Below are 17382 nucleotides of genomic sequence, written 5' to 3' on the forward strand. Positions count from 1 at the left end.
AGACTGAGATGGCCACTCCAGATCTTTCACTTTGTTCTGCTGTAGCCAATGACAGATTGACTTGGCCTTGTGTTTTGGATCGTTGTCATGTTGGAAGTACGTCCTATGTGCAGCTTCCGAGCTGATGAGTGCAAATTTGCTTCCAGTATTTGCTGATAACGTGCTGCATTCATCTTCCTTCAACTTTTACCAAGTTTCCTGTGCCTTTGTAGCTCACTCATCCCCAAAACATCAGCAAGCCACCTACGTGCTTTACTGTAGGAATGGTGTTCCTTTCATCATAGGCCTTGTTGACCTCTCTCCAAATGTAATGTTTATGGTTTTGGCCAAAAAGTTAAATTTTGGTCCCATCACTCCAAATTACCTTGTTCCAGAAGTTTTGAGGCTTGTCTCTGTGCTGTTTGGCGTATTGTAGGCGAGATACTTTGTGGCATTTGTGCAGTAATGGCTTTCTTCTGGCGACTCAACCATGCAGCCCATTTTTCTTCAAGTGCCTCCTTATTAAGCCTCTTGAAACAGCCACACTGCTAGTTTTCAGAGAGTCCTGAATTTCAGCTGATGTTATTTGTGTGTTTTTCTTTGCATCCCGAACAATTTTCCTGTCAGTTGTGGCCAAAATTTTTGTTGGTCTACCTGACCGTGGTTTGGTTTTTAGAGAGCCCCTGGGTTTCCATTTGTTAATCACAGTTTGAACGCTGCTGACTGGCATTATCAATTCCTTGGATATGTTTTTATATCCCTTTCCTGTGTTATACAGTTCAGCTACCTTTTCCCGTAGATCCGTTGACAATTCTTTTGCTTTCCCCGAATGACTCACAATCCAGAAACGTCAGTGGCTGGATGAAGGATGCAAGAGTCTGTCTGGATCCCAGAAACTCAATCAGCTTTTATGCACACACACGGATTACAAGCAAACAGGTCACAGGTAAGGATGTTACCTTTAGTAATCATTCAAACCCATGTGTGTCAAATTCTGTGCATGTTATCAGGCCAAAATCACCAGGGTATGTGAACTTTTGGTCAGGGTCATTTGGATGTTTTTGGTTGTCATTCAGATTTAAAAAGAGAAAACACAGTAGTTTGACAATAAATGGCTTCACCCAACCAATAACCATGAGTGGAAAAAAAGTATTTTTGTTATCATTCATATTCTCTGAAACAAGGCCAAGAAAGGAAAAATTCTGCCGGGATATGTAAACTTTTGAGCACAACTGTATATATTTTTTTGTCAATAGGTCATATTGTCCAAGACGACACTGTTTGAGTCACCTGCCCCGAAACATTTCTTTACCTGAATGGTGCCATTATAGAGATCCCAAGGCTGTCTGTTACTAAGAAGCAGCTAAAGCATGAGCTGCGATAAGAACTCTGTAATGATCAGTCTACACAGTGAAGAAGCTTGCAACCTTGAGGACAGAGTCATTATGGCTTCATCTCTCTTTTGCCTATTGCATGGACATAAATAACAAACAATACAAGGAGCTAGAACACTCATTCAGCCAGCAGGCATATAACACTAGTGTTAGGTGTTGTGAGCAATCATTCTAGCATTTCACATTCATCTCCTATGTCACTTCACTTGTAAATATTTTTGTGTAGCGGAGTGTAACGAAATGTAGAACAGAAAATTGGATATCCTATTTTGTATAATGAAAACATATGCTGTGAAATTAGACTAGCACGAGCAAATGAACCAACATGAAATTATATTTACATTTGTAAACTTGCAGATCAAAGAAAAAAAAAACAACAACAACATTTCTGAGAATACATAAATGAGCAGAAAGTTGTTCCAATATTGTATAGTATTCCACACGGATATTTGTGGCATGCTATGTAAACAATTTTGCCAGCTATCCTCAAAAGAGTAGCCGTTTTAAAATTTTTCATTAATCAATAGTACACGTGAAAATGGGAAACTTAGTAATAAATCTTATCAGAAAATCTGCTTATTTCTCCTACTGGACTGATCATTTATTCGCAAAATTCTCAATTCCTGGGTAAAGTCTGTCATTAGTGAATACAGACTTTTCCATTACTGAGATAGGCGATGACAGTTAGTGCTCATAAAGTTCTATAGAGAACTCTAACTGTTGCTGCAAGAGAACTTGCAGCAGAATGTTTGTGTCTGATGCTAGATCTTCCATCCTCCTCACTGTCAGAATTTTAAAAGCACTAATGGTCATCTCCTATTTCAGTAATGTGCACATCTGTCTTCACTAAATTCAGATTTTTCCCAAGAATTGAGAATAAAGCATCAGTCCAGGACGTATGTAGCAAAGCCGAATCTGCAGGACCTAGCACTGAAAGTCTTGATTAGATGCACTTGACTAGCGTTAACTAAGAACCAGGGCCTGTGTTCACTAGGTGTCTCAGTTTGCTGGATGTTGAGCAGAGTGTGTTGCTGGTGAGTGACCAGACAAAATGTGAGCTATAGCTGGAAGAGAGACAAGCCAGGTTCTCTCTCTTAATGGAGACTGTATGAGTCAGCTTGACTTGAATGAACTTGATCTCTCATATAATACATTGCAATACTTCTGTACTGTAGTGTTTTATGCCTGCCAACAGGACACTGACCACCCTGGCAGCCATGGTAGCTGTTATGCCCATGGTTTTCATGAAAATGCATTACCCTCCTTCCTTTTAACAACTTAGATGCTGCTGTCACTATCAGCCGCAACATATAAGGGGTTAAACAGCTGGAATCAATGTTCTCACCGATGCACCAGTTTCAGTAGGAACCTAACTATGAGAATGGGCCCTACAGTTGACTGCACAGGTGTAGTGCTAGTACCAACACCATCAGCACGACGACAGGCTGCCCCATCATCCGAAAATTCTAGACAGTCTGTAGAAATAGGATCTATCTCCTTAAAAATGTACATAAAAAATGTTAAAAAAAAAAAAAAATTATATATATATATATATATATATATATATATATATATATATATATATATATATATATATATATATATCTCAAACTCCTCAACATTTGTTTATGAAGTTGGAGAAACAATTACAGTCATAATAATCTGTAAACATAATTTAACAGTTCACAGGGAATTAAGCTGATGTCTTCATATCAGAATTATGGGCTGGAGACATATATCCCTTAAAATCTTAATAAATTTGTTATGCTTTCCAATAGGTCACTAAAAAATGTTGGCTGTTCACGAGTTTTTGATAAGCTGTTTAGAAACAATAAAAAAAAAATCTTACTGACAACCCTGCATGATGGATGCGTTAATTTAACAATGCCTATGAAGGATATATCTTTCATATAGAATTATTAAAAGATTTGTGAAAGGTCCCTCTGACATTAAGTTGATAATGGTTTATTTATTGCTGGAATCCTGAGTAATCAACTGTGATCCGTAAAACACCCGGCAGCAAGAATTCATATTCAGTCAAAAAGCCAGTGCACGAATCCCACTGAAATCAATAGGCTGTCTGTTCTGTCAGCAGGTTTTAGCTACCTCATCTGAGAGCAGCATAGTGTAGGCAAAGAGACCCTGAATCCAACGATGTATCACTTAGATTACTGGGTGCAGACGTTCTAACACAATCAGATCTTTTAGATTTAGAATGAAGCAGAGCTGAGAAAGCTAACTCCGCCCACACCAGGCTGTGTATATACAAAGTCCAAAGACAGTGAGGCGCTTATCACAGGGGAAGGGGGCGCTGCCGTACTAATGTAGTCTGGCAATGTTAATCTCTTAGTGATAAATCTTTCACAGTTAGTGAATAACAGCACACACTTTGACAAGTGACACATCCCAGAATTCTGTGTTTCAGCCTCTATCCCCTGCTGTCTTCGGGTTACATAGCAAAAACCTGCTGACAGATTTCTTTTAAAGGAGTCATTCAGATGTCCGATATTCTCGTACAAGTGCTATCACGGATACCACTCGTACCTGCGATATAGTCTATGAGGCCATTCACATGTCTGTTATTTATTGCAGACAGAGCGTCCGTGTAAAATCACGGAGACATATCCGATTTTGATCCAAGTATCAGATCAAAATCATCAATGCAAGTCTATGGGTCTGTGAAAAAAAAAATCTGACCACACTCCGAGTGAGGTCCGATTTTCACGGACTGTCAGAAAGGAGGAGGTGGAAACACTTTTTTTTCTCCACGTAATAGAAAAACTGATGACACTCGGAGCACACTCTGATCAAAATAATTGGTCAGTTTTTCTAGTACGTGAGAAAACCAGAAATGTGAATGAGCCCTAATGCAGACATACTAATAGGAGAGGGTGCTGGATGAGCGTCTCCAACACCATGTAAGCTCGGAGTTCCCTAATGGAATATTTAAAAAGGAATTTTCTAACCAAGACAACCAGTTTAAAAGTCTGAATTCTGAAATTTTTAAAAAAAAGAAAAAAAATGTCAGGTATAAAAAATAAAAAAAAAACTATTAGATGACATACTGATGTAAAACGTGAATTTTTTAAGGAAATTACTTACATCACATTCAATGACCAATTAACTCTTAAAGACTGAATTTTACATTTCAGTGAAAGAACAAAGGTAGGTAAAATTGGTGTGTTTTGGATGGATCCAATTTCAATGAAATATTTGTAAGCAAAATAGGTCTTTCTTTTCCAATTTTTTAAAATAAAAGGCAACATGGTTTTAAATGTAGAAAAAATGCTTACGTATTAACAAAAAGAATACTTACCATTGGCCCGATTATAGCCAAGCAAACTCTTGGTTCCCTTTCATGCCACTCTAGGAAAAAGTAGGTTGTGTTAAATTGGCAGAAAATAATGGCCGAATGGAAGTGTGACGGGATGGAAGGATTTAGAATTAATACAGTTTACAGAGAGTTGTGATTGATTAAAGATTATCAGTGTTACTAGGATTAAGCAAATATTTTTGAAGTCAGACATATTACCTGTTCTTAGACGATAGACTTCATAAATTCTATGGAATCATACAATGTATCACAAGCTATTGCACGGTCAGAGGTTCTCCTTCCAAATAATTCATTAGAAAACCCTGATCACGGTTCATGATGAAGAATGGCATGGTGCGACTGCTGCCTTGGTGTTCTGCCCCATCTCTGCTGCCAGCGTATGTCAGACACCGGGATTCTACGCACCAAAAACAGCCATTAGATGAAAGTCTGGGAACGACATTGACCGTTCCAATCGGCTGAAATGGCAGACAACTGGTTAAGTGATGGGTGATGTTAGACTTTTTTTGGCCAGTAATTTGTTGAAATTTTGTTGCAGGGTTATTCACCACGCTTCAAGCCATGTTAGACATGGCCAGATTGAGTTGACAGATGATGGCCAACCTCAATCTAATGTGTAAACCTTCTCAATTGAATTGTCAGGCAGCATGACTGTCGGTCTTAAGCCTGTGTCAAACAAACACTTTACACCTGTTACATAAAATAGTAAAAGGTTTTTCACAAACAAGAGCTGTCATTTTTGTTGGGGGTTCTTTTTTCGATTTGTAACAGCCCTTTAGCAAAGTCTATAGGAATATATTAGAAAACACCACACCAAGAGCGGCATTTTGGGATGCTACAAACTTTAGAAAAGTGTCTGATAAATATGCTGCAAAAAGCTGTGTGTGAATATGGCCTAAAAATACTAAAGTCTTCAGCACCGGGCAGGAGATTTGGCGGTTGGACAGCTTTCTACTCCTCTTACTACCATACAGTTCCAATCAAAATTCAATCTCCCTTGTATGTTAGGTTTATTAGAAAAAATTCACAAACTTTTTGCTGATTGAAAAAAAAAACAAAAAAAAAAACCAAGAACAAATGTAAAAATAGTTCAACACAACTAATATAAAAAGTGCTTTCTCCAAATGCGGCACAAAATGCTACCTTTAAAGGAACCTGTCACCATGAAAAGGCTATCCAATCTGCGGGCACCATAATATAGAGCAGGGGGAGCCGAGTAGGTGGATATATAGTTTTGTGAGTAAAGATTCAGTATAACCTGTGTTTTATCATTTAATCCTCAGCTCTTTCTGGGATTTTCTGTCCAGTGGGCGGTCCTATCAGTGATTGACAGCTTTCTTTGTATAAGTGTGCATATAGAGTCACTGGTAGGCCCGCCTACGGGACTGAAAATCCCAGACAGAGCAGAGATTTAAATTATTAAGATGCAGATTATACTGAATCTTTACTGAATCTTTTTGCTTAAAAGAATCAGTGTTTCATCAGCAGGAGTTTATAACTACAGGATTAGTTATCTCGTGCCCCCTAGTCATAGACTCTGTGTAACCCATCACTAATTAGCAGCTTTCTGTCAATATAGAGTGTACACAGAAAGCTGCCAATCAGTGGTGTATGCGGGATTATACAGGGCTCGGCATTCTGAGCACAGCTAGATCTGCAGCAGAAAACAGGGACTGTATTAAAATCACAGCATGCAGATCAGCAAGTGACACATAGGTGGAATCAGGGTCTCAGCTCCTACATCATGATGCTCTCAGATTACATTGCAAAACCTGCTGACAGATTCCCGTTAATTGCTGGGCTATTTGAATTATTATTGTTTGGTGGGTTTACTGCAGACAGAAAGTTTGTACATTTTGAACTCAATGTAAATGGGAATTGAAATATTTTACTGCAACTGCGTTTGTGAATACAGTTCTTAAGTGGAGAACCTCTGGAAACTGTGCTTGCACATTCAATCAATAGATTATGGTTAGTGGACACGTGGATTACATGTACTATTATACAGGAGCAGTGCACATTTTGGAGTCTGAGACTGGAAATGCAGACGTTCATGATTATTGGAAAGTCAGCAAGCAGGTTCGATTACAATCATTGCATTAAATCTGAATGAGTATCCTCACACCAGTCTGTCAGAAGAGCAGTCACTGTGTATTAAAAGAAAAAAAGAAAGAAAAACACAGGTATTGGCAACCATTCATTTATCATTAGAACACCTACGTGATCCTTCTGTTATTTCTAGCAGTCAGGATACAGAACGAGCCTGCAGTGCTATTGTGGATATACTTAGCCTAAAGCCAACGTATGATCAGAAAATGACATACCTTTTAGACTAGGTTTCTATTCTAAGCATTTCTTATAAATATCTATGTCAAAATATTTTAATGTTCACATTACCCTCTGGAGCACACACAATAGGCTGACATTTATAGTTTTCTGCAGCTCACCGTTTTCAACACTATACAGAAGTATTGAATATGTTCTTTACGCCTTTTGGAAATAGAGATTGGAAAAGGCATAAACAGTATACATGCCCTCAACGATCCCCTGTTCTGACACTTACTGGGTCCCAGATGATCCCACCTCGACACACTGGAAATGACTGAAAGTGCCCATTCAGCCAATCACTAGCTGAGGCGGGACTCCGCTGAAGCCAGTGATTGGCTGCGTGAGCATTTATTGCCATTTCTGGCATGTTGAAAATCAGCGCTGCAGGCGAACCTCTCAAGGTGATCACCACTTTTATTTTATTATACTTGTCTAATTCATTTTAATCCAGTTGATAAAAGTTAGGGGGGGTTGCTTTCAGTTACAACAAAAGACTTAGGCCACGGCCCCACTATCAGTATTTGGTCAGTATTCGGTCAGTATTTTTTCTCAGGAGTGGGAGTCAAAACCAGGTGAGGAACAATCAGAGAAAAGGTATAATAGGAACAAGTCACCAATTCTGCATTTATCACCCACTCCTGGTTTTGGCTCCCACTCCTGACCGAATACTGACCGATTACTGACCAAATACTGATAAAGGGGTAGTAGCCTTAAGGGGAGAATAGCTGAGTAATATGGCATTCAATGAAACATGGCATGATTCAGTTAAAATACTACAGAAAAAAGCCCTGTATGTATCCATCTAATATTGGAGCACAGAAAGATACAAAAATAAAAGGTAAAGAAGAAAACCTCCGCACATCGATGACGGCTGTACTACAGCTACAAACAGTTTTGTACAGACCAGTAATTTGGCCATGTGCAGAAACCAGACCTATGGCCCATCCTTCACACCAGAAATTGTGCCGGTCAGCAGGGGGAATGGCGCTGAGCTCCATCTACAGACAAGTCGATACGTCTTGGTAAAAAATGAAACGGCCCTTTTGTTCTTAGAACTCTAAGAATAGGCCATTAATGATTTAGTCCCTGATTTCTTAACACATTTCTTAACACATAGAAAATAGGCATTATGCTTCAGACAGAAGATCTCAGCTTGCCTGTTAACCCATGAAAAAAAGACTAGACTAGACCTCCACCTATAAAAACATTTCATTATCGAGTTGTACCGTACTTTCTCGGGGAGGGCTCAGCTGTGCATTAGTGATGTATACGAATCACAAGAAAACACTGCTAATAAACAGATCCCTGTAGCCCAGCCCTTTACAATTATACTATGGTTTACATTAGCTATAGAAAGCTTTATAGTGTGCATCAATTTATATATCCAGTCTTTGTACTCAGGATGAGAAACTTATAGCCTAAAGGCTGCTCACATCTTTCACAAATAGGAAGCCAAGCTTCAAAATAACAAGTGGTCCAACTGATGACCCAGCCACATTCCTACTGCCCGCGGAAAAAAAATATTGTGGCGCAATGCTTGCCACAAGATGGTCTGCCATGACTCACACCAGCTAAATTCAAACATTGCATAGCACAATACATTATGTTACTTTGGGGGGGGTTTTCTGGTCATATGATATTGATGATCTATCCTCAGGATCAGTCATCAATATCTGATTAGTGAAAGTCCGGCATTGCCACCTCCCCCCTGCCTGCTATTAGCTCCAATGGCGGCCCGCATGCAAACAATGAACTGAGCGGAACAGCACTGCTCCATTCATTGTATAAATGTTCACTCCTCAAAACAGCACTTAAACTGCTATTCACTTCTAGTGTGACGAACCCCCACCAATCTGATGCTCATGACCTATTCTAAGGATAGATCGTCAATATTAGAAAATGTTAAAGGGGTGGTCCACGCATCTAACAGGAGCAGTGGTAATGTCACTCAGTACCACACCGGAGTTCAATACAAACATTGAATATTTTGTAAATTGAGTAGATACAGTGGATATAAAAAGTCAAGACACCCCTGTTAAAATGCCAGGTTTTTGTCGAAATGAAAACAATGTTTGTGTGGTTTTCCTCCAGGTACTCCAGGTTCCTCCCACACGCCAAAGACACACTGAAACGGAATTTAGATTGTGAACCCCAATGAGGACAGTGATCAAAATGTCTGTAAAGCGCTGAGGAATTAAAGCTGCTATATAATCAAGCAAAATAAAAACAAATAAATATACTTTGTACACTTTTTATGGCACCCGTAATCTGTAAAATTCAGCTGAAAAATAAATGGATGTAATTTTGGGTTGAAAAATAAAAATAAAGAACTAACAAAAGTAGCAACATAAGTATGCACACCCTTAAACTTATACTTTGTTCAAATACCCTTTGAATTTATGACAGCATTCAGTCTTTTCGGGTAGGAGTCTATCAACATGGCACACCTTGAATTGGCAATCTTTGCCCACTTTTCCTTGAAGTAGAGCTCCAAATCAGTCCAATTATGAGGGCATCTCCTATGCGCAGCCCTCTTCAGGTCGCCCACAGATTTTCAAATTGGATCCTGGTCTGGGCTCCGGTTGGCCCATTCCAAAATTTTGATCTTCCTCTGGTGAAGCTATCCTTTTGACAATTTGGAGGCATGCTTAGCGTCGTTATCATGCTGAGACGTTAAATTCCTCTTCAACTTCTGCTTTTTAGCAGAGAACTGAAAGTTTGGTTACAAAATTGACTGATATGTGGAACTGTTCATAATTCCCTCCACCTTGACTACAGCATCAGTTCCAACTGCCAAAAAACAGCCCCAAAAGCATAATGCTGCCTAAGCCATAGTTCACTGTGGATATGGTGTTCTTTTGGTGATGAGCAATGTTGGCTTTGCACCAAATATACCTTTTGGAATTATGGCCAAAAAGTTCAACTTATGTCTCAATCAGACCATAACATATTTTTCCTACATGCTTTTGCACACTAAGTAGGTTTCGGCAAAACATAGCTGGGCTAGACTGTGTTTCTTTGCCAACATATCCCACAGGCCAGGCATATGAAGAATTCAGGAGATTGTTGTCACCAGCAGTACAGAACCAGTACTTGACAGAAATTCCAGCAGTTCCTTTAAATGTCGCTTTAGGCTTCTTGGCAGCCTCCCACACCAATTTTTTTCTTGTCTTTTTAGCAATTTTTGAGGGACGCCAAGTTCAAAATAATGTCACCGTATTGCCAACCTTAAGCCACTTCTTGATGACCATCTTCACAGTGTTTCATGATATATCTAATGCCTTGGAATCATTTTTTGTACCATTCTTCTGACTGACAACTTTCAAACAGTGAGAACCATTTGCGGTGTTGTAAGCTGTTTTTGGACAATGGCTTTTTATGTAAAATGCAACTGAGGAAATATCAGGAAAATCCTACTAGTGTAGAGGACATATTGATACTCATGCTAGAGCAACTCCATTTTGTCTGCTCACTCTAAAATCATGTTATTATCACTCCTTGCATAGCATACATTCTTTCTTTCTCTTCCCATAGAACTTATCTCACACTAACCTTTTCTCAAGAGAACATTTTGTCAGACACTCGGTTATCTAACTTGTTTAGGCCAGGTTCGACCTTGGAAAATTTCCATAGTGCTTCAAACTAACAATGATAATATGACCATATATGTGTTTTCCGTAATAATTGTACTAACATCAGTTAGCCTATAGTATTGTAGTATGGCTGTAGAGTTGATTGGCTATTTGATATACTCAAAACAATATAAAATGCTAAGCAAAATAAACGGGATCAGAGATTCTTTGAATCCTCCCATACAGAACTGGCATTGCCTCAGTTTGGTTTTCTGTGGATTGCGCAATCAACATAATAATTTGACACTCACTTGGTCAACCGTGAAGGGTTATTGCTCCCTTAACACTAGAAGAGCTAAACTTTATATAAAGGTTTATCAGAATAACTTTAAAATGATGGAGCTGTGTACTAACTACTATTTAACATGAAATTAAATGTAATTGGTTAATTCTGAACCCGCCATCACCAATTATAAGAGGATGTACACACTTACGCAATCATAATATTTTAATTTTTTTTTTTTTCCTGAAAATGATTTCAGTTTGTTTCTCAATGGATTTCTACAGACCATGGGTGACACTAAAGGTGGAAACATTTCTGAAATTAATCTTCCTGGTATGATTTTTTTACATGAAAAAAAAATGGCATTTCAAAAGTAGTGTGTAGGCTTATTATATCCACTGTAAATTAAAGTATAATTGAATCCCAAGCTACTGAACATTGTACAATAGTTATGGGATTCAATTGTACTGTAGCTGAGAACGCATGCCGAGTCACTGCCTGCTATTACAGCTTCAGGCTCTGCAATACCAAGCGTGCTGTTTATCATGAAAATAATGGAAAAAAAAAGAAAAGCAAAAAAAACACTTACCTGAAAAAGCCTCAACCAAGTACAGGGGGTCTTTAACTCTTCGGAGGCCACAAATTAATAAGAAAATTTGTGTGTTTTCCGGGCTATGCATCATACCTACAAATCAGAACACAGACCGAATCAATCAGCAATGATAACTAATTCAATAACTAAAATGAAATGGTCATTTAAGCTGCCAGGATAAATTTTTAGCTTGAGCCTGGAAAACAAGTTAAGATCTAGATAGTTGACATTTCTACACTCTTCAACACTGAAATTGCAACAATAAGAATGAACAGTCATGGAATTATGGAGATCACAAGATCAATAGACATGATAATGATATGCAAAAGATGAAAAGGTGGAAACAAAATTTTCAAAACATCTCAATTTATTCAGTATGACTGCCCAAATGCAGTAATACATGCACTTACATGCATTGGCATCCTATTCATGAGGTTATTAATGTCTGATGAATGCTCTGCCACGCTGAAGGCACCTGGGCACAATCATCAAGATCCGCTACTGACAGCAACTTTTTCATTGTCGACCAATGACTTCTCAAATGTGCTCGATGAGAAATAAGAACACAGTAGCACGTTTAGGCCATACAGTCTTGTTCATAGTAGCGTAGTTTTGAAAAATGTCTCCTGGGACACATTGGAGGCATGGCCATACTATTGGATCTGTCATGGATTTAATCACCATGTATCACAGGCCGGGAGTCACCACCCGCTTTGATCTTTGTGTCGAACAGCTCTATGCTGCCCCCTATCGTCCGGACAATTACACGATTAGCCGACGATCAATGGAGGAGGCAGCGGGCTGTTCACACTAACAGGCTGGTTATCAGAAAACTAAACAGTGAGCATATAAAATATACATCTCTGGATTCCAAGACATGGAATATAAGTATGTAACCCTGTACGATCACCGCTAACTCCACGATAACCCCAGACTACTGGCCACTACCACCAATCTTTTATACATGTCGATTGGAGGCCTGATAGGTAGCGTATGGCTTTGAGGCGCGGTTACAGAACAAAAAGAACAGAACTATTACATTTTATATTTAATCCAAAGAGAGGCAGTGAAATGAAAAATATGAAAAATATACAAAAGGTTTAACAAAAGGGACAAAACAATACAGCATATACAGTTACAGAAAAATAAAAGGGGAGAACTTACTACACCACTCGCAGAGACAATTCAGTTTAGCTAAAGGAGAGAACTTTGATTGGACGTTCAGTGAACGGGATTCCTTCTTACATGATATGCACCTCTCTACATGTACCCAGATCATAAATTCGGTTTGATCTTTGGTCAGCCCCCGAGTTCCACCCACACACTCCCCTGCGATGACCTCACATGGGCTAGGTTGTGGGCTTGCCTCAGCCCTTCATAATTTTATGAAATCCCCAATTTATGCGATAGCTCCTCACCAGATGATTGCAAAAGTTCAAGATTGACGCCATATTTTCCATCGGGATTTTATCTTTACTTCGTGACCAAACATGACATGGCTGTTAGTTATCTGTCCACTATTGCTTTGTGGCTCATTACCAGGTGCCAAAGATATGAAAAATTATGCATTTTCTTCCCGTTAGCCCCGATGCTGAAAATGAATATCTCAGTAATATCGGATTTATGCAAATTCCAATATTCTATATTTTCTTTCAGAGACATAATTGTCTGAACTGGCTTATTGTAACATTTTCCCTGCAGAAGCCCACAGTGTTACTTGAATCCACATGCGTCTCCAGTGGACAATGGATTTCCTGGGGTTTGAAAAGGCTTCCTCCACTTTGCTAGCTATGTGTAAAGACAGGTCTCTCTTGTTGCATGAAAAGACCTTTTGTCTAACTACCTGTCCATTCTAAAGCTTTGTCTTTCTCACAAAAGGCATCTTCTTTCAGTCATCTGGCCCATATGTTAAATTGTGCAATTCACATCTAAGAGACTAGACTGTCAGCTCTTGCATGTTAATTGAGCTGGTTCACAATTCAATTCCCTACTTGTATTAGTCTAGGATACAATCCAATCCTACATCTAAGAGTGTCAGCTATTGTGTGGTGCTGCACTCTAGGTGTCAGGAAAAAAAGGTAGGGAGGATGTGAGTGATTTCAGAGATTTTTAATATTTTCTATGACACCCATTTTCTATGACAGGTTCCATGACTAATTCAATATAACACTGAGATGTTAGTGTACCTGGAATAAAGAAGAGAGGATTCCAGCTACCTTACAGTATGCTACCCACACCATAATCCAGGGAGGACTGGCGTGACATTCACTCGTGAAGGCCTCTTCATTGCCCATGTGGTCTCATAAGATAAGAATGTGGAGTACTGATCCATTCTATACTGCAAATTAAATTAGACGTCAAATACCAAGCCTGAAGTGTCAAATAGTGTCTACACAAACCATCAGAAGGTGTATCCATGACATTGGTCTACAACCACAGCTACAGCCATTGACCTCATGCCACCGCTCACAAAGGCTATCATGCTGAAGAGCAAGATGGCAATGGGGGCTGGAATGGAGGTCTATCCTCTTCAGTGACGAGTCCCGCTTTTGTCTTGGACGTATTTATAGTCAGAAATTAGTCTGAAGACAACATGGGCAGCGCCATGAAGTGTCCTTCATGAGGGAACAAATGTTCAAGTAGCCATATTTTAACATAACAATGCCAGGCCGCTGTAACAGACTGGGTGGTGGAAACACTGTGCCAAGAACCGAGGAGACTGGAGGGTTGAGACAAAGGGCCACACAAAGACTGACCCTGGATGCACAGAAACTGACGGTGCCACAATCCTAAGAGAGTCCGGGGGTGGTGGGGAGCCGAGACCTGGTGCTACACCAGGACTGATCTCGGATGTATGGCAGCAGATCCCCAAGGGACAGGAATCTGGAATGGCCAGGAATGGGTATACTTGGCAAGTACAGGTAGACATGACAGGGATGGTGACTGACATGGCTGAATCACTGACAGGCTGATACTGACGGACACGGCTGGTATACAGGCAAGCAGGTGCTGGTGGGCACAGCTGAAATACGGGCAGGCAGGAGCAGGGGAACATGGCTGATAAACAGGCAGGCAGGTGAGCTGGAAGATATAATTAACACAGGCAGCCACAGCAGGTGAGGATAAACTGGAAAGTCATATGAGCACTGGGGTGCCTGACAACTAGCAAACATGCAGGACAAAATCAACAAGTTGCAAAGGCACCTCCATGCAGGTGGAGTTGCACTTTAGGAAAGAGCGCACACAGCCCCTTTAAGAAGGTAAGCACGTGCGCACACCCCAAGCACAGTGACCGGGAATCTGCACGCCGTGCACGTACCCCGGACAGCAGGAGACAGGGAAGGAGAATGAAGTGTGAGATGGTGGCCACGGCACTAAGTTAGACGGGGTCCCTGCCAGGGGAGGGAGGCAGCTTGCAGGGACGCCGGCACCTCAGTGCCCCCCCCCCCTCCTTTATGCCCCCTCTTTTTCAAGCCCACAAGAAATTTCTCCAGGAGGACAAGGGCATGGATGTTTTCCCTGGGCTCCCAGGATCTCTCCTCAGGACAAAACCCTTTCCAATCCACAAGAAAAAAGATATTTCCTCTTACCCTCTTGGTGGCCAGAATGTTCTTTACATTGAAAACGTCTTCAGTGCTGATTGGAGCAGGAGTGTTACCGGGAACTTTGAAAAAAGGACTGAGGACGACAGGCTTGAGGAGAGACACACGAAAAGAATTGGGGATATGTAAAGAGGCCAGGAGTCTGAGCTTGTAGACTATTGGAGTAATCTGTTTTAGAACTTCGAATGGATCAGTGAAGTGGGGGCCCAGTTTATAGGAGGATACCTTGAGACGGACAAACTTTGAGGACAGCCAGACCTTGTCCCCGGGATGAAACAGAGGCAGATCCAGACGTCTCTGGTCTGCGTGTCTTTTTTTCATCTGTTCAGAGGACTTCAATAATGTGTACTTGGTGTCCTCCCAGATCCTAGAAATACCCTTGACGAGGGATTCAGCAGCAGGAATATCGGGAGGTAGTAGAAACAGGAAACGGAATATTGGGATGTTGACCATAGACCACAAAAAATGGAGATTTGGCAGAGGATTAACTCACATGGTTGTTGTATGAGAATTTGGCCCATGGTAGGAGTTTGGCCCAGTCACTGTGGTGGGCATTGACGAAGTGCCGCAGGAAGTTGGTCAGGATCTGATTGACCCGCTCTTCCTGGCCACTGGATTGAGGATGTTAGGCCAAAGAGAAATTCAGAGTGACATTTAGTAATTTGCAGGTGGCCCTCCAGAAGCAAGAAGTAAACTGGACGCCTCTATCTGAGACAATATGGAGTGGTAGACCATGGAGGTCGAAAATATGTAGAATAAACTTCTCTGTAAGCACTAGAGTGGACGGGAGACCGGACAGTGGAGTGAAATGGGTCATCTTGGAGAAGCGATCCACAACCACCCAGATGACGGTACATCCGGCCGATACTGGAAGATAAGTGATGAAATCCATTGCAATATACTGCCCGGGGGCAGATGGTAAGGGCAAAGGAAGTAGCCGACCAGCCGGAAGCTCTATCCGAGTTTTGTTCTAGGCACAAGAGGGACAGGTAGAGATAAAATCTGCAATATCCTTGTGCAGAGTCAGCCACCAATAATGTCAGGAAATAGGGAGAGCAGTTTTCTTCTGTCAGACATGGCCAGCTAACTTAGATGAGTGACCTCACAAAAGAACCCGCTTTCTATCTGGTTCAGCAACGCAAGTCTTTCCGGAAGGGAGCAGAGACAAATTCAATGAAGAGACTGTAAGAATTCTGGAGGGCTCAATGATGTGTTGGGGCTCCTCCTCTTGTTCGGAGGACCGGAAAGATCTAGAGAGTGCATCCGCCTTGACGTTCTCATCAGCCGGCCTGAAATGGAGAGTGCAGTTGAAGCGGGCGAAGAACAGAGACCACATGGCTTTTTGTTGATTAAGCCGCTGTGCGGACTGCAGACGGCCTAGATTCTTGTGGTCAGTGTACATAACCACAGGATGCAATGCTCCTTAAAGCAATAGCCACTCCTCCAGAGCCAGCTTTATCACCAACAGTTTTCAATCGCCTATTGAGTAGTTGCGTTCTGGGGCTGAGAAGATTTTGGAAAAGAAGTCGCGGGTCACCATGCGACCGGAAGAAGATTTCTGGGTAAGAACGGCTTCGGCCCCCAAGGAATAAGCATCCACCTCCAGAAAGAAATGATTGTTATTATCCGGATGATGCAGCACAGGAGCTGAGGAGAAGGCTTTTTTTTAAAAGATACAAAGGCGTTACCTGCCTCTGGAGTCCATATCTTAGGATTGGCCCACTTGCAGGTCAGGGCAGAAATAGGAGCAATCCGAGAGAAGAAATGCAGAATAAACTGGTGGCAGTAATTCGAGAATCCGAGAAACCGCTGGATAGCTTTCAGACATTTTGGACGGGGCCAGTTCAAGATGGCAGATACCTTCTTGGGATCTATTTTCAGGCCGGTCTCAGAGATTATGTACCCAAAAACATGGAAGAGAGGTCTGCTCGAAGACACACTTTTGATATTTGGTGTACAGAGTTTTCCCTTAATCTCTGCAGGACCTGGCGAACATTCCTTCATTGTGAAGGCAGATCGGGAGAGAACACAAAGATATCGGCTAAGTAGACTACGACAGACGTGTAGAGAAGGTCCCGGAAGATTTCGTTCATCAGTTCTTGAAAGATTGCAGGGGCATTACAGAGTCCAAAAGGCATTATCCGATACTCATAATGGCCATCTCAGGTATTAAAGGCAGTCTTCCATTCATCTCCTTGGCGTATTCGGATCAGGTTTTATGCCCCCCTAAGGTTAAGCTTCGTGAAGACTCTGGAATCTTTAAGACAATCTAACAACTCGGAAATGAGAGGCAGATGA

At 41.0% G+C, this 17382-nt stretch overlaps 1 protein-coding gene across 4 annotated transcripts in view; it reads right to left on the bottom strand.

The window, feature by feature from the left end:
* Nucleotides 1-17382, bottom strand: part of GLT1D1 (glycosyltransferase 1 domain containing 1) — a 205030-nt gene that overhangs the window by 137156 nt on the left and 50492 nt on the right. For all 4 annotated transcript variants that reach the window (XM_073676140.1, XM_073676138.1, XM_073676141.1 and 1 more), the window contains exons 7-8: nt 11480-11575; nt 4690-4739 (exon numbers count right to left, since the gene is read on the bottom strand). In XM_073676140.1, the coding sequence (XP_073532241.1) occupies nt 4690-4739; nt 11480-11575 (146 nt within the window). The remainder of the gene's footprint in view (nt 1-4689; nt 4740-11479; nt 11576-17382) is intronic.

The sequence above is a fragment of the Phyllobates terribilis genome, unplaced genomic scaffold (assembly GCF_046119375.1).
Source record: "Phyllobates terribilis strain yellow unplaced genomic scaffold, ASM4611937v1 Scaffold_1__5_contigs__length_1240528914, whole genome shotgun sequence".
Taxonomy (NCBI): Eukaryota; Metazoa; Chordata; class Amphibia; order Anura; family Dendrobatidae; genus Phyllobates; species Phyllobates terribilis.